At 32.1% G+C, this 19,406-nt stretch overlaps 1 protein-coding gene across 4 annotated transcripts in view; it reads right to left on the reverse strand.

The window, feature by feature from the left end:
- Positions 1 to 19,406, reverse strand: part of LOC126820566 (homeobox protein Meis1) — a 97,452-nt gene that overhangs the window by 58,355 nt on the left and 19,691 nt on the right. For all 4 annotated transcript variants that reach the window (XM_050548600.2, XM_050548602.2, XM_050548601.2 and 1 more), the window contains 3 exons: positions 18,017 to 18,067; positions 16,929 to 16,979; positions 15,861 to 16,043 (listed from right to left, as the gene is read on the reverse strand). In XM_050548600.2, coding sequence (XP_050404557.1) covers positions 15,861 to 16,043; positions 16,929 to 16,979; positions 18,017 to 18,067 — 285 coding nt within the window. The remainder of the gene's footprint in view (positions 1 to 15,860; positions 16,044 to 16,928; positions 16,980 to 18,016; positions 18,068 to 19,406) is intronic.

Consider the following 19,406-nt stretch of genomic DNA (forward strand, 5'->3'; position numbering starts at 1 on the left):
ATGTAGCAGTTAAGTAAAGTGATGTATGTATATCAATGTATATACCGGTAGATACATGCACGTATCATGCAGTAAAAAATTTACGAATGAACAAGAGAAATGCGGTGTTACTGATATATAGTCACACGATACATTTGATATAAGATATTCATGCCTGAATGAAAAGACTCGTGAATAAGAAGCTGGGTGTCTCAAATTTCTTCACCATGTTATTTCATTCAACACTTTAAAATTGGAGAAGCATTCACTCTTGAATAGCCTAAAGAAAAAGTTGACAAATACTAGTCTAGTCATGATTTTTAATGTCTACACTCCTGAAAATTTCCCTTTTGTACCTGTGTCCTGAAAACAGTCAAGCATCAAATAGCATGTGTAGTAGTTATTCGACTGTATGTTTAATATGCTTATAATTGTTGTACAAAGACCATATTTTGCCATTTGTTATCTGTTTGTCTCAACTGTCAGCCAGCCACACTTCCACTTTGTTATTCTATGAAATATGTCTTCATAAATATTATCATATACCTTCTAATACAATTTCTTCAACAACTGGATTTTTTACAGAGAGCTTATTATGACAGAGGTCAAAGTTTAGAGCCCTGTATGACAATGTGGGTGGGAGATACCCCCAGATGAGATTTCTGTGCATACATTGAATAAACTAATAGACTAAACAAACTGGACGTTTTTTCATTTGTTGCTAAATATATCATATGTACTAATATCAATGTTTATTATCTACAGTGTGTAATTATGTTAAAGGTCTTTGCAAGTGTAGCTTGCACAGATTAATTTATTGGTTCAGTTCAAAAGAGAGAGAAGGAGAGATAGAGAGACAGAGAGATTCACTCAACATAAACTAGGTCAATTTTGGACTAACATACAGAATAATAACTTTATCAGGTGCAGGGATCTTCAGCAGTGGGGGGGGGGGAGTGGGGGATCCGAGAACTGGAAGATAACCCCATGAGGTCAGCTCAAAACAAGTGAATTCTACACATTTCTTTCATGTCATAAATGCACACTGTAATCATAAATAAAGTATCCTCAATATTCAAGTCTTTAGGGTTTAAAGGTGGCCATTGGTGACAAATGAACAAATTGGTGTGCATGTAAAAGAAGACAAGTAGGTGGAATAGTCTATGTCTGATCAAAATTCTCCACTTTCATATTAGTATTACCCATATATCCAGTGACATAAAATTACTATATGTTAGTCTCAAAATGACCTTAGCATTGTGTTGACAAGACTCTAAACTCCATTTGTTGACAGGTGTTAATCCCCCATTTACTCAAACAACATACAAGCCAGACCACATAGTCCCACTTTAACGCTAAACCATGACTAATATGCAGAATCAGGTGGAAAGGTGATAAAGGAAATATTTTAGCAACAAAAGCTAAAGAATATTTTCTCCAATATATCAATTTAGTTAGACAATATTCTCCATAAATTTAAGCTCTTATTTTCCCTTTATTCGGCCATCTGTTGAAAATATGTTTTAAGGATCAATAGACAAGAAATTGTGCATAAATGCATCTATATACAAATTGAAAATTTGGCAAGAATGAGACATTGATCTTCAGCGCAACATATTTTGATCAATTCTTTACCATTCAGTAATATATCATTTTCAGGTAATAAGTATACTTAATTTCAAGTATTATTTATTTTTGTACTATTCTAATCTTTTCTTATTTATTTCTATATAACTATTTTCATTATAAATCTTTTATAGCTAGTGGAACATGTGCTCTATACAATAAATATATATTTTACTCATAAATTATTTAGAAGTTAATAAAAAAAACTTAAATTAAAATTATGAAGGGCCATATAGTAAATACATGTGTATCGTAGTAACAGTTGTGCAAGACCAATCATCGGAATATTATAAAATATAGTTATTGAATGTCGTAAGTTATTGTGTATGCTACTGGTTGAAGATTTACATACAAGAACACAGGGCCAAGGACTACTCTGATTAAAAAGATTTATAAATCTTGAAAATATGAAAGCCTGCTTTATCAGGGGGAATCACGGACCAAGCAACCTCAGATTAGATACACCATGAATGAAGAAAATGCCCAGTTTGATAAGACAGGGCCATTATCTCTGTATATACCCTACTTATAAATAGTAATACAAATATGTCAACAGCATCATTGCTATAAATAGTAACAAATAATAACCCGGAAAATATCCTAGTTAAGGTTTAAGAGGTGCATATTGAAGAACGAGGGTATCAGAATCACCTGAGAGAACTCTGAAGATGAGTGTACTAGAAAAAGTGGACTACTTTCAATTTTTCCCTCCTTTAAGAGGGTACAATATTGCATAATAACAGAATGAAGAGGCCTAATGCACATCATAAAAGTGTCAGAGTTGAAATAATCTCATAAAAGCCACAGCATAAACTTTCCACCAGGAGTTTTGAACACTTTCACCCCCTGCTAAATACACACACAATAAAAGTTTGACTAAATGATATCCATAAAACTGATTATTATGATCATGTAAAAATGGCAGTGTTCACTGTGATCGACGCCCATAAAATTCATTAGAATATACAAAATAAATTTGTTAAAGACACTAAGTCCTCTCTTAAACAGTCCATACATTAAATTATTCGTAAAGGGAAGTAATCAAGTCCTACGGTAGACAGGATATATCAACCATCATCAAACTCAAACTAGTTAACAATCAAACTCGCATAAAATTCTGTCAAAGTGGACAGTTATTGACTATTGAAAGTTATGGGTATTGTTTGACAAATTTCATGCTTTGACAATTCCTTTCTCTAAACGGCTATAAATTATATCTACTAGTCTATTAGGTTAGTTTCTTTCCTAGTTTTCATTTGAAATAATAATCATGTTTATTGGAGATTGATAACGCATACGGTTCAATGTACATTAACAAATCACGAGTCACTTTTCACAGGTGTACTGAAATACAGAACACACATATGGCTATGATTTATGAGCCAAGGGCAAAATGGATTGGAATGCATATATCACATCTATGTATGAATAAAATTTATTCATTCCTTAACATATTATTTTGTCATTATTTTGTTATTGTCATAAAATGGAGTATTGTTTTGGAAAGAAAACAAAGAATTTCAAGATGCCAAAAATACAGTTCATGAATAATACTATTTATTAACATGGGATAGTTACCATACAAATTCTTGTAACTTATTAAAGTGATAGTCCAAACAATGTTTGTTTTTTAACCCAGACATTTTGACTGATCAATTCATCAAATTTGTACATGTACAAGATTTAGTTTATGGCTCAATAAAAATATGGTATTGTCAATACTCAGTATGGTTCAAACATTAAATCCAATATTGAAAAGATACCCTACAGTGATTGTACATTACCGGTAATTTATTATCAATCCTTCGTTATCACCAAATCTTAGTGTACATATATGTATCATCACTTTACAATCATATACTAAATCTTGTACTTGTATTACAATTCTAGGCTAGTACACTATCCAATTTTAGCTTAGTTATATACTAGCCTAGACCTATTTTAGCTGACTATCCTAAACTATCCAATTTTTACAAACAATCCCTTCAGGAGAATTTAGTATTTGTTAGTATTTTTTCAAATTTATTCTCTACGGAATAAAACATACCAATATATTAAAACAGCTAACCCAGTTAGCAGAATTTCTTAAACTGATTTTTGAGATAAATATGTATGAATAGTAGGATTTGTTGATTTCATATAGACTATAATACTAAACCGCCAATCATCTGATCAGTTTACCTTTAAAACTGTAATATTTTAGGATCAAGCATTGTTATGCATATATGTTATAATAATGTGATCGCTCATGCTTCATATATTTTATGTCATGTCATTAACTTATATACCGTTACTAATCTATTTACCTACATGTATTTACATTTTATAACTACCTAATAGCCTGTAAAAGACAGCTCGTTAAAATAACCAAAAATCAATAGTAATTTATTAATAAGCAAATTAATTGACCTTTTTTTTAATTTCTATTAGATATTGTTAAATGATGACAGAGCGAGACAAATGAATTGTGGGCGTGTAAAAATTGTATATAATTTTAATGAGCAAGAACTTCTGTATGTAAGTACATGTATATCATATACTTGCTCGATATTCAAGACCTTAGAAAATAAGAAGATATCATCTAGGCCTATTCCAACTCTATATCCTATGCCTAGACCCTGTTTATGATATTTGTGATTTATGCCGACTGCAAGAGAAGAAAGCAACTATTTTATCATTTCATGTCTAAAAAGAACTATTTTATAATTCCATGCCTAAATAGAAACGGTAAACACAGACAGGGTACTATTATTGATGCAATTAGGTTAAATAACGAATTAAATAACATAACTAGTTATCTTTTATTATGGTAAAATTACACATGCACGCTATTGAAAATATTGTATAAAATCCACGGTAGCATGAGCTCTTCTGATGGATTCCAATCAATTTTTCCTGTGAATCTCCACAGAATGAATGAAAAAGGTGCAAATTATGCCATTTTCGATCAATGTATGTTTCAAACGCGACTACTGCAGTAAAACTGCTGTTTGTAGCCAAGGGAAGATAACTATGTCGTGATTTATGAGAAAGTAATTCAATAGACAAGATCGACCAGAAAGCAGGTCCCACACTGAGAGGTAAATTGATGTAGTATGTCGGTAGAGTGAGCTAGGATATTTCTTGTATAGACTATCAGTATATGACAACTTCCATCTGGTGAGAAAAAGTCTGTTACCAGTTAGCTTAATAAATACTCCTGCCTTTAACATCAGGCTACATACATCTACTACATAAATACTGCAATCTGTTTATTGAAACAACTAACTCCTTTCACATACTTTTTTACCTTTAACGAAATAAATCCAATATGCGTTGGGTGAGTTTTTTAATTGTTTTACAGTAATGGCTACCTGCCTGTTTTGTAATTAGGGACTTCACCACTGTTTAATCTCCGAGCTATAAAAGATGGGTTCTATGGACAAATATTTGAAGAATAAAAATGACAATTTTATCGTTCAACATTTAAAAAAGAGCTTTCAAGCTTGACTATGGATGAAAGTCACAGGTAACCGTGTTCACAGTTATAGTGAATGGCTTCAATTGATAATTGTCTATTGTTCGTTCAACATCAGCGCCATTCCTGATCAAATGTCTGATACTTAACAAAAGATGTAAATTATGAAATTTGATGCCTAAAATTGCAGCCATTAAAATCATTGTTACGGAGAATAGAAACTACAGCTTTCGCTTGGTCGTCAATTTCTATCTATGGTTCTTTTTACATCATTTAATTTCTATTGTTTAAACGGTTATTGTTTAATGATAATAATTCCAAAAGTTTTTACAATATAATTTCCTAAAAGGTATCAAAAATTTTTACGGTGGAAAATTTACATTTTATTACCGATTACAGATGGTTTTTCAGCATACATTTTATTTTTTCTCTAAATCTGTTGTAGAATATTTCAAATATCCAAAGATTGTATTTTTGAGGAGTTGTAAAATGTTTATTTACTACGGGTGAAAAATGGCTGTTTAATAAAATACCCTGGAGGCCATGGAGTAATCTATGTTATCAACTTCCATACTACTTTAAATACATCTCCTTAATACAGTAATGAAGAACATATGAATAAATGAATTGTTTACTTAGTAAACCACAGAGACAATTTCATTCAATACCAAAGACCTTCTGAGAAAATTGAAAAACACCCCGAGGCGTTTCTTAATAGTGAACACACAGTGTGCTCCATAACGAGAGAAAGATGTTGACTAGCTTCGCTCTATATGGTCTTCCTTGTTGTAATACTTCCTCCTTGTAGCATTATCCACTCGTCCACTTTCAATTTCCAAATCACTGGACATTCATTTCGTACGAGATCAGCTGTTGAGCAGCTGCAAGGTATTCTGGGATTGTTGAAGAGCTTGAAGTAGGTTTGCGGCAATTAACGAAGAACAAAAGACGAATTTCAAAGTCAGTGTGAAGAGTGACTTCTCCATAGCAATCAGATTTGAAAGCAGGGTATCACAAATTGATTAGGATATTAAGGAGATCGGATTTACAGTAATTAATTTACCACAATTCATTTACTCATTAATTCATCAATTCGATACCATTCCTTAAACTTTCAAACAAAAACTTCCGATGCAGAGGCAATTTTTCTGTCTACCAATAATCAATATTAAATCAATGTTTTGGTTTCTAAAACATCATTTATTTATGTCTGGTTGTGATTTTGTTTTTAGGGGTTTTACAGCAACTCGGTTTTGCCTCTGGTTAGAAAAGGAATATGGAGGCTAAATACTAAGTGAATACTTGTACAGTTTCCTATAATAGAGTAAAGCCTTTAGACATCATATCATTAAATGGTTAGGAAACCTCCTCACTTCTGTATCAAAATATCAAGTTTCCTCTTTGCCGGATATAGGGTCCTGGCAACACGGAGGTTTCAAATCCTAAAACGCTGAAATTACTCCATTATTTAACAAATGACAATCATTTGGTTTTTGTTTGGTATTATTTCAGCTTAATTGACCAATCAAAGTCTATTATGTGTGCCGTTACTTAAAATCCATCTGAAAAATTTGTAAGAGACACAATGATTGGGTGGAATTTTTTCTGCTTGTGGTTCTGGTTTACTCGTTTCTCGTGATATGTACCATGTTCGTTCTAAGGACAATTCAGTACAAATAAGTACAATTTGCAACAATCGTATAAACGACACATATTAGGAAGAAAAAGATCTGCCATTGACGCAGATGTGTTTTACGCTTGAAACAGCTAGACAGCATGTCAAGTGTGAAATGTACGCTAACAAGGCGTGCTTCCTATTATGGTTTTTATTGTTCTCGATCCCCCTGTAAACTCTGTCTTAATGGAAAAGACATGGGAAGAGATATTCTCGTCTCTATATCTCGATACACAGGTCGAAGGTAGGATCTAGTCGAGTGTAAATATTGGAGGACATTAAAGCCAGCAATCACAGTAGTTGATTGATCATTTTGACAACCCTCTCCTATACTCGGGACAATACAGTTAATATTCTACATTACAGACACTTGTTATACCTACAAATATACTGGCACATGTGTATTGAAACAATCAGACATGGAATAGATTTAATTCATGAACCATAACTTGATTATTTTGAGACCGACACATTCATCACTTAAATGTTAGGAAAGGGCAATTCTACAATATTATCTTATGTAATAATCTATTCATAGAGAGTCTGAACTGCAACAATCGCACAAGTGAGCCAAAGAGGTTTGTAAAATGTGCTCCTTGCTCTGCCCCAAGACTATATTTTGTAGAGGTACACTGAATGATACCTTTGCAAGAATCAACACAATACAAATATTTTGACTTTAAAAAGGAACACAAGTCAGTACACAAGCCAAATCAACAACCGTGAATTCAATATTTTTGAAGAAACAGATTTAGTAAATCTGTAAATAGTCAGATCTTATAGAGATTCTTCTAAAAACATTTTTCTTTGAGTTTTAACTCATTTCAGTTGTCAGAAAAGATTATCAAAACTAATGAGGTATGTCACAAGTATGGGTGTAAAATAATGTATATAGTTATTATTCGTGGTGGTTATTAATCATACACCGGTACTAACACAGTAATACCTTCGTCTCAATAGACCTGTGCTAAAACTCAGTCAAGCTTGATTTACGTGCGACCAGAGAGTAGTATAAACCTCTGTCCCCGGACTATACACTACTCAACTGAAAACATTTAATTACAAATTGATGTTCATTGGGTCACACTTTAGTCCCTCAATTTGTCTGATTAGTGATGCTAGCCCTACTAAACACAGAAAAACTGGGTCGCATCAGTGACAAATTCAAGATGAAGCATTAAGTAAGAAGTTATCATGAATTCAGTGTTTAAAATCCTAACTTTGGAGCCATAATTTTTTCTTGAACTTGATGAGTCGAGGGGAGGGAGGGGAGAACCATAAGCCATTTTAATTTAGTTGTCAATTTCCATGATTTTGTAATAAAAAAGATACAGTAGTACTAGAGCCCCTCTCCCTAGCTAGTGGTTTAACGTCTGCTTCCTTAGCAGTGATATCGCAAACATGTATAAAAAAAAGATGCACAATGCCACCACTTATTTATAATTGTAGATTAGCGATGATAACATTAAACAATTTTGACTTCTGTATTGGATAGGTATGGGGTTTGGAATGTTGATTGAATAGTTGTATTGATAATTTCACCAACCTAACTCGATAATGCCAGAGAATGTTTGTACATTAGCCATGCAATGGATTACAACTTTATGCAGACTAGGAGAGAATTAATTGAATTAATATTAACACTATTACATATTGTTGTAACACAGTATTTCTGTCTCCACAGCACTTTATAATATTAACTCAACTAATTAACCAAATGTTGTGTAATAGAATACAGTTGTGAAATGTCAACGGATTCGCTAATCCGGTGTAATTGTTACTAAATAGAGTGATGGGCTCCCAAAAAGTATGCCTGATTATTCCGTTACATTCGAGATTGCCTACAAATTCAACAATCCTGAACAAGCCACAGCTGCAACAGGTCTAATGTTCTTTAATACATGAACTTATACCCAAAGCATATTGTATGTGTTTAAAGAGTATTTTAAATTGAATATGTACAGTCAATGACATCAATACAAGCTGGCAACCAACGAAACTCTTTAACATAAAGTGTAAAATCAATCATAGCCATATATTGACCTTCGATCAAATTTCATAAACTGAGCTTTTATAGAAAAAATTAAGCCAGTCATTTTTCAGTGATTAAAACTGGCCTTTACTGCCAAATTTCCCTTCTTTTGTTGACAAACACTAATGATGAACCCCAACAATATCAGAATGCTTTTATTCATTATTTATGTGGGTGGCTGTCATTGTTCAGTGATTAAAACTGACCTATATCATAAAATTTCCCTTTTTTTGTTGACAATCTCTAATTCTGGCCCCTAAAAATATCAATACCAACAGATCTATTAGTAACTAAAGACCACCATCAGACGTCATCATCTGCCTCATCCCTAAATCAACCTAAATTGCCTTTTAAGCCGAGACCAGATTTCTTTTAACAATTCTCCACCTTAATTCGGCTTAACCAGCCCCTTTCGTTTACACAAGTCAGCTAAAGTAAACGAAGCCATTTGCTCAGGATCATAATACCTTCAGTCCTAATATAATACATTTATCCCTCTCCTCTATTCATAGGTCAGGCTTTCATTACAATTCCTATATTTACTATTGTACCCGCCATTGACTTTTGCCTTTAAACGGACCAACTCTATTTAAAGCAACACACATCGCTATTTGCTCAACTAATTTTCAAGGTGTCACAAACTATTACCATGTTTTTGTAACTTTTGCAATCAAAACAAATGTTACAAGCTAGCAGGTTTCAGTTTAGCAAAGGGAGGTAACAGGAAACAAAAGGTCTACACTCCGAAGGTATTTACTGTTTAAAATTTAAACTAATATTTTGAAAGTTTAAACTAAATGCGTGTTACAATATGAATAAAAACTTAAACAATTTACATGTATTATGCATCGGTATAGTGCTGAATTATTGATTATAATGAAAAGAGTACATATAAGGTAGGTCTATGTTTTAAACTTGTGAATAATGCAAAATATTGAATTAGTAATAAATTAAACAATGATCTGTCAAGCTTGTCATAACATAAGTGTCAATGTTTTGTTGATGGTTTAGTCTGCCGAAAATGGTTTGTTTACAATCTAAATTGGTCAATATTTTGATAAATCATATGGATGGCATTACATCTGCTCAGTGACACAACAAAACAGATAAATGTCCATTAATATTTTAGTCATATTAAATACTTCAATTCCATTAAATCATATCACCACCCTATGATAAAGTTATCACGTTCATCAAATACTGTGTAAATCAAACTATCAAATATACTATTTATTTTCATCCTATCAATCCTATAGATTTATTAGTGATTTATATCACCGATATACAATAATCTTTCAAAACAACCATTATACAACAAATCAGAAAACTGTGTTAGGTTTTTAAAAACTAATGTCTTTCAAACCAATAACTCACCAGGAAAAGGCCGAAAACAATAGGGAAAAAAGTGGAATCCATCATGCATGAGAAATTTGTGCAGTAATTAAGTCACAAGCTTATAGATTTCATTGTCGAGGGGCAAAACGCAAGATAACATCAATGTTAGGACCATGAATAGCACTTTTCGCACAGTGATGTCACAGACGAATATCGACTGGGTCTAAAGAGGGAAGAAAAATGGCAACAGTAGTGAAATGGACTAGTCTTTGGGAGATTACTCTTTCCAATTGCAATAACCAAGTTGAGTCGGGTTGTGTCGCTTCTTCCATCAGCATGCATTTTCCTCCCGTTATAATTTGATTATTTACTGATAAAGCCTGGCAATTGTGGACCAGCTTTTGATGGGAAAATAGAGCAGGAAATGCGAGTGGGGAGAAATGGCTGCCTATATCTGATTCTCTACAACGGTTCCGTTCCAACGTTCAATCATCACTTTGCTGATAATTCACTGATAAAAGCGAAAGGGAGAATAGATAGAACTACCGCTAGTTAATGGAAGAATGCATGACGAGAAAAACACATGAAATCACAGACTAATCGAAGGAAACGAGAGAACAATAGCCGCGAAATAACTGATCGAATACAGTACCCGAAATAGCTCTATAATATAAATACATTTTTTTTTCTTTTTAACAATCAGACTCTATGACATTGGTTGTTTTCTACACACAAAAAAGTCCCAATAAAGTCAAATCACACCAAATCACACGATTGTCTCTTAGAGTCATTCAAAATGGTCTTTCATTGATAAAACTATCATTGATTAGAATTAAAAACATTTAGCGATTGAAATAAAAATGGCTACGGTTTCTTGGTGAAATTAGTTGGAAAGTGTCGATAAAACGTACCATAAAAGACGACAAGTTTATGAGCTCAATATTCCTTTTCATTGATTATTAGATGAAAATAATATATCTTTAATCTATATAGTATGATAAACTATGGGAATATTGCCATTCACAGAATTAATAACTTTTCTACATTTATCAATTACACAAGCCTTTACTATTAAAAGTCTAGTCCTTCAACATGATATTTTAACAGATATAATAGGCTTTATCACAACTTTATCTTCTATTTATAGCCCATATATTTTATCATCAAATTTAAAAATATTAAATATATCAATTATCACCATATATCGTATATAAAATATGATATAAAAAATAACCAATTTATGACATTAGTCATATCCATCGTAATGAAAATATTATTCATATAAATTTTAGGTTCAATTAAAAATCCAAAATGGCTAGAATTTACTATCATCATTAATAATTTGATTAACATTACCTAATGATAGCCTAAAGCAATTTATTTTTAATTCGATTAATATATTCAACACCATGATATTAAGAAATTTCATAAATGTTTCTTTTATAATGATGATTTTTAACTCCTTTAGCAAAAGAATTAAGAGTAATTATTGAAATAAGTAGATGGTAAATCATGCACAGAGGTAGTTAAATAACATCACAACAAATTAATTATATTACACCCAAAGGTATATATAATAAAGACCATTTCAAACCATTAATACAATTAGCCAGGTGTGATCAATATACACTACTCTGTATATACACATGTAATATACAACGGGTAGTAATATACATATACACCCACCAGCCTCCTTTAATATACAATTCTGCTAGTTCAATAAACCACAGAAATAAACACTGCTTCCAATTTAATTATTTTTCACCTCAATACACATTGACTGTTTTAATTAACTTGGCCATAAAACTTCAGTAAGCCACCACTAAACAGAAAAAAAATCATTGTTTTATGGAGGAGCAAAGTAGGAAGAAATTGTTCTGATGTAATTTGCTTGAATCAATATTAAACTATTTAAAACAACCAATTTAATTTTAACACTAATTAATGCAATAATGCATGGAAAGCTATTCAACATAACTACAAATATCAGTTCTATATATTCCTACATTACAAACTATCTAAAAATTGTAACAATAATGTATGGTAAGCTATTTAACTCAACTACAGTTTAAAGATATATTGTCCCGAATATATTTATCGAAGGTTATTTCCAATAGAAGTATGGCAAATTTGGTATACATGGAAAGTATAGACACCCAATCTTACTAGAAAAATACTGGATTACCCGACAGACAAACACCCATGGGGCAAGCACTGGGCAAAAATCTCAGGATATCAGTAACTGGAAACCTGATTGTTGTATGCCAGCTTATTGTGTGCTAGCTTGACTGAGGGAGCAGTTGTTATTTCTTTATCAATATGTATGGTAAATGGACAGTAAGTAATAAAAAATACATTCTGAAAAATGGACCCTCCCACAATGAAGTAAGGTGACAGCCATGGCGTTTAACTACAGTTAATTTATAACTATGGGAATCTCCTGGCAAATACAAAGTTTTGAGAGCGATTTTGAAGAAATTTTTGATAGATTAATTAGTTTGAATATGTTTTTAGTCCAAATATATCATAAATTCACACAGTTTGTATGCGAAGAAAGTATCTTTAATATTAGAAATTATCCACAAATTCACAAGATATGCCAAATAAAGTCATTATTCATATTTCAAAAGGATACTCAATTAGGAATAATAGAAATGAAATGGGGTTTGTCATCCTTTTCTGCACCAACTGGGCTAATAATAAGTTGAATAAACATGAACAAAATATTTACTTATTTACACTGTTAATCTACTTATTGATTTATTGGTATATATAGCCTTTTTATTTATGTTTCACTGATAGACAGTAGCATTGCTCTTCCCTCTATCACTATACACATAGGTAAAGATCAAAGAACTAATCCTATTGTTTATGAAGTTAAGAGGTATGAAATGTAAACAAAGATCTGGAATAATAGAAATGGTCATCCCCCTTATCCTCCCCTTTCATGCACTTATCTACATCTTCAAAACTGATTAAAATCTAACTATTACAAGAATGTCTATAAAACTGCCACAAACTGAACAATCGAGGCAAGAAAGGGGTGGAAGAAATGGGTAACCCTGTTACAGTCCTATCTCTCCCTTGATCAGATAATGAGTGTTAGATAAAGAGATAACCTTAGTTGGTCCTCTTCAATGGGTGGTTAAGGAAGGGGGAGGATCTAATGAGGACAACAAGTTCTATCTAATCTTATATTAGCTCTTGGGTAACTTGTATCTGGAGTAAGCCAAGTGGAACATTACCCCTAGGGTGGTTCAAGCTTGGCACCACAAGACCAACCCCTCTTCAATGAAATCTTTCAAGCAGAAGCAAGTAGCAGAGACATCTTGTGACTGTCTTTTTCCAGGCTTTCATACAATTATAAAAGATTAAACAACTCCCTTTTAGTTTAAAATAAAGGATCAACAAAACACCGCTCTTTAGATTTCAATTACTTTCTTATCATTTCTTGAACAACTTGCATCATCAAAGACTCTGAGAAGAATATAAATTAATTACTTTGAAATCTGTATCTTAAATTCACCCATTTAATACCCCACATCTCGATTTTTACACTTAAAATGAATACAAATCTCATGTCCTCAAGAATTATTGAATATTTTCTAATGTTTAAACAAAGAAAGATTTTGATGTATTCAAAATGGAGGAATATAAATTAATAATATGAACACAACACACACACACTCACTAATGTTGAATTAGTCTGCAGTGAAGTGAATACATATTTCTTTTATGAATGCATGTAAATTATTCAATAAAAAACTACGTTAATCCAATAATACGCATGAACCTTACTAGCAACTGAACAAAGACAAGGCTAACATATAGCAGTCATATGGCAAATCACGCTTATTAATACAATTATACATAGAATCAGTTCTATAGCTAAAAGCAGACACAGATACATATCTTTTTTATGTTGTTATTATGTACACGCAGGTGTAGTCACTAATTCAACTCAATTACCGTTTAATTTCTAAAAAGAGTGGATGTTGCCATTTTTCAATGCTCTGCCCAGTCAAGTAGAAATTAATAAACTATAATTTAATGGAAGGTTTTATTCTTGTGTGTTTTTTATATACCCAATATTGAAAGTAGTAAAAGTTTATGATTCGGTTACATTTCTTACATTCGTAATCAATCCCAAAAATGAACTCTTTAAACACTTTTTTTTAAAACTGATTTCCAATGACATTCAAATAAGGAAAGCTAACAGATCTCAAGTTTGACCAATACTGCACAAATAGGACCAATTATTCAACACCTTAAAAAAACCTTAGTTTGGTACACTATACAGGACATCATTCTTTCTATAATACACTAACATTACAAACTACTAGTCCCCTGAAAGGCAACTCATTAGTCCAATGATAGCAGGCTGAGTAGTTGAATATAAAGCCTGATTGTCTGTGAGTATGATCATCATTAAATAGATAACTGAGCTCAAGTTATTATAAAACTACCCTTGAGATAGGCAACTTGTCTACATTTGGTCAGGCATGGATGACTGACAATACCTGAGAATAGGGCAAAACGTGACAAAAACGTCAAAAACCCCACACTAACATCTTTTCTTTCTGGACCGTGAATCACTGGCCAATGTTAAGATGGTAATTTGTTGGGTATTTTGTAACTGACTGTTATTTTACATTCCTTTCAAGTAATTTTACCTGAGAATTACATTCCTCTTGCTTTCCGCTCATAATGTATGAGGGTAATATTTTAAAGGTGGACCCCATGTCGTCCATTTATGTTAGCTGCTTAGTGCTTACTAAAAAGTAACCATTACTTGGACTTTAAGCATTATACCCCACATTGCTTCCCAACTACCATAACCCCAAATTTATTTGAGGCTTGAGGTTAAATTTCCTACACTTAAATCCATGTGCTATCCTATCTCTAAACAAAGAATTCAAGAACAAACTTTAAAAGATAATCATAATAGGGTTTAAATGGAGAATCTGATACTTTTAATGGGATAAATTCGACCGTTTGACATTAGGAAATTTTATAATGTACGTTGACTACATTCCAGTTTCGAAACAAAATGTAACATCACCCCTCTCTGACAAAAAAACCCTGAACAAAACTGGTTTGCTACACAACCTTCTCGGGTGATGAACACAGCCGAGTCTGAGCACGCAACCAATGTCTTAAATTAGGTTGTAAAAAGTTGACCAACTTTCACTGGGCTTGGTCTAATAAACGACCGTAGATAAACTTTCGCTCAGTTCAAGGTGTTTTCCTATATGGCTAATCATATCCAATGACACAATCTGTGCAGTTGTCACTTTTATGGTACAAGAATTGTCCATAATATTCATTATCCGCCATAAAAATAATCACTTAATGGCATGTGTGACCGAATCCACTTGATGGTGACCTCTAACATGGGGGCAGACAGGAAATTCAAGATGGGGGAAAACATTAAAATTATCCAAGATAACTAAACTCTATTTGCTTTAACGACCGAATTTGTTGACATAAATTATTACCTTGATTAACAGCAAATGTTAAAAATAATACAGTTGCTATATTAATTGATAATTTGAAAAATATCTGTGCGTGTGTTTTGAAGGAGATAAAAAACTTCATGTTGTTTATTCTTAGATTATGAATGCGGCATCTTCCTAATTTTTTAATGGGTGCTTTGGAAAAATGGCGGGAAAAGCAAAACTCGTGCCCTTTTCCGGAGTGTATCATTGAAACCTCCATGCAATTATTTATGTTTTAAAAAAAATATAGTGTCTTACCTGTTCCTGACTATTTTCTGAAATATCCGCTGGGTTATCCAGCCCCCCTGTCGTTGTTGAGGATTTTGGCGTTCCAGTATTGGAACCGGTAGATTCTCTGTCGTCTATAACTAAGTCTATAGGCATTTTTCCTTTTAAGCAACTAATATATCTATGGCAAAAATTGTCACATAGTTCATGCACCTAAAATAGAAATAAACAATAATTGCATTTTAAATGAACTGACACAATTAACAAAGTAAATTATACTCATTTTATAAGCCTTTATTTATTTCTTTTGTTCAGAACTACTTTGCGTGATATTCGTTCGCCGATTATCAATACTTGTCTAAATTGTCGTCTGCAAGTCGAGAGAGGCGCACGAGATCACTATACGGGCCGGATGTTGATGTTATTTTTTCATTTGTAGAAAATATTTTTGTAATATTTTGGGGAAATAAATACTGTTATTTAGAAATGCGACATTATATTTTTGAGAAAATTTTGAAAATACGATATACAATAATTTGAAAAATAATGACAATAAAAATATTAAGAAATGAGCAAATGGTTTCGTATTTCGTTAAAAAATATAGACTCGTTGTAAAGTCGAAAATATTTTAAGAGATAAAATCAAGAGATATATCATTATATGGGATTTACACACTATTGTGGAAAGAATTACTGACACTAAAAATTTACTGATAAAAGTTTTAAAATCTTGATAAAAGTCACCCCAATAGAGTTTTTATCAGAATGTCGGTTTTATGAATAAAATCCAGGTGCAGGGCATTGATTGTAAAACTTTTGTGTGATGGCCATTTTGGGTTTTATCTGTTTACATTGCTAGGTGAAATTATTCTTATCAATTTAATGTTTATTTACAAAATGCGGACGTTCCATAATCGCTTGGAAACTGGGGGAAAGTACTCGACGCGCCGAATAGATAGGATTTTAAACACCAGCTCTATGGACTGCCCCGTTTAAATGATAAAATTCAAATATAACACAAAACTATTTTAAAAATTTCAAATATTCATGTTGATTAACTTACAATATTTAAAAACAAAGATTATAAATTTTTCTTACCTTTTCTAGTTCCAACAGATGAAATCGTAAAACCTGAATTGCTTGTATCATCTGAAAAAAATATTAAAATGTATTTGTTTTAATTATAGATAGTTCATACATCAGTCTCTTTAATTTTTGACGTCATAAATTGTTGTGTATTTATTGTATCTGATATTTAGCAGATATGGATTGTTGAAATGTAACAGAAATGTTTCTCAATTAAAATTAAATTTATTTCGAATTTACGCCAAGGGGTTTTCCCGTGACGTTTGACCCGCCGCGAGTTTGAATGCGGGTGGGGTATTTAGTCAAATACGTGTTAATGATATTTAGATAGAACGGGATATTTTTCCAGATTTTTTTTTCTGTAACAGTCAGCTTTGTTCCAAATCTGCCAGACCATGCCAAGAAGTCATTAAACCATCTGGACCAGTTTTCATCATTTACATGCACGAAAAGAAATAATGTACGGCAAGCATGGCAAGCTAGAGAATATTTTGGTGTGTGTCTGTGAACGAAATTGTCGCCGCCATTTTCTGAATTTCCCTTGTGAGCTGATGCTTCATTACCGTGCCTTCTAGCCGTTAGTCTTATTTCTAAAATCCCACATTAAAATCACTTGCTCCGATCGTTTCGTTTGTAAGGAAATTTCTATAACGGCCATTTAGAAAGAAGGCCGTTTACCCGGCGATACCATCAGTCGGTTACGAGTCACAAATTTTGATCGACTTTTGCCCGCAATGGTTCACGGGGGAAAATAAGCATTGCTCGTTATTATTTCCACAGTCACGTAGAAAATTGAAGAGAACATTCACTCAATGATGTATTTAATCAGCACATAAACAAAGCTCTATTATAAACACAATTATTTTTGTTATTATCTTAATTATAACACGCAGTAAAAACAATTACTTTCCATTCCAAACACAATAAAAATAGCGGGAGGAAAAAGACTCTCCAAGTTATTTTTCATATTAATGATTCATAACTAATCAGAAACAATTTCAATTGTTGGTTAGTAATTATTAAAAAAAATATTTTTTTTTTTACAAATGATATGATTTATTTTGGGAAATTAAAATATAAAATAAATTAAACAAACTTACCAAACTATCAAGTTCATGATTTGTTGAAAAACACTGTTTTTCGGATCGACCCTGCAACAAATTTAACACCACAAAAAACAGTTAGACATTATCCCAGTAAAATTTTATATTAGAAAATGTCCACACGATAACAACACACAAAAATATCGTAAAAAAGTCCTTTTCACACGCATTATAACAATTTTATAGTCATGTTGACCGACTAAATTTTATATCCATGGCGATTCGTGTTGAGAAAGAAAACTAATAATATCTGGAAAAAAAATCTTTAACATTGTAACCATCTATCCGTCGCATATTGCACGCACACGCATTTTATTTCTCAATGATGGTGCTTTTATAAAAAGATAATTTTTACGGTTACTTGTGAAAGGGGACTATAACGTAGTTAGGTTTATTACATTGTGCGGATTAATAATGCTAAACGATATTATTTTCGCGTGAGCAACAATACAACTACGAACCGAGAACAAAATGAAAAGAGAGACACTGGCTGTACATTAATAAATTTCTCACCGTATTCCATTGTTTGTTAGCGATATCTAAAGCTCTCTTAACAAACTGATACAAAAACCTAAAATATGCTTGAATACTCTGGCACTATTGTTCAAAGTCGAGTTAAATTACATTTATTTAATAAAACTCGGCCACGATTCGCAAATATGGGAAGTGCAAAAATGGTTAGAGTATCGCTCGGTAATTTAATAATCGTTTTTCCCGATGATTTACTTAATTAATGAATCGGTTTAATATAATATAAAATATAACGATATTAATATAATATACAATTTAAACGACCAGGCAATGTCATATATAACGGCCAGGCAATATAATTGTATAAGGAATATCAGACAATAATACATAAAAAATAATATTAATTTAGTAAACAAAAGCGATACATTTCTCTAGTGTAAGTAAATGTATTAATTGATAATTTAATCCATTTTGCAATGAGTCGTCTGTGTATATTCTAAAATTGCCAGATTTTCAAATCAGGAAATAATTGGTCATATGATACCTGCAGGCCTCTGAGATAATATCGGCCCGGTAAATCAATAACGCTGAATACAGCCGACAAAACACAACACTATCATACCCTAATATACCTCAGAGAACATACAAAATAAATTCTAACGTGTCACAAAAATATTATTCAAATGCCAAATATAATTAAAGAAAATTATGAACTTCTTTCTAAATAAGTCGCAATCTTTAGTCAAAATAAAGCGAGTTTGTTTATATTTTTAAATACAGTATAACTGATTTGGGTTTGATATTTTTGTTGACTAATAAAATTAACGATGATTCATTCTGAATTTGTCACTGTATTAATTAGGGTATAATAGATTTTTAATGTGTTAACAATAAATATATCAAAATGCATACGTAC

The sequence above is a fragment of the Patella vulgata genome, chromosome 5 (genome assembly GCF_932274485.2).
Source record: "Patella vulgata chromosome 5, xgPatVulg1.2, whole genome shotgun sequence".
NCBI classification, from domain to species: Eukaryota; Metazoa; Mollusca; class Gastropoda; family Patellidae; genus Patella; species Patella vulgata.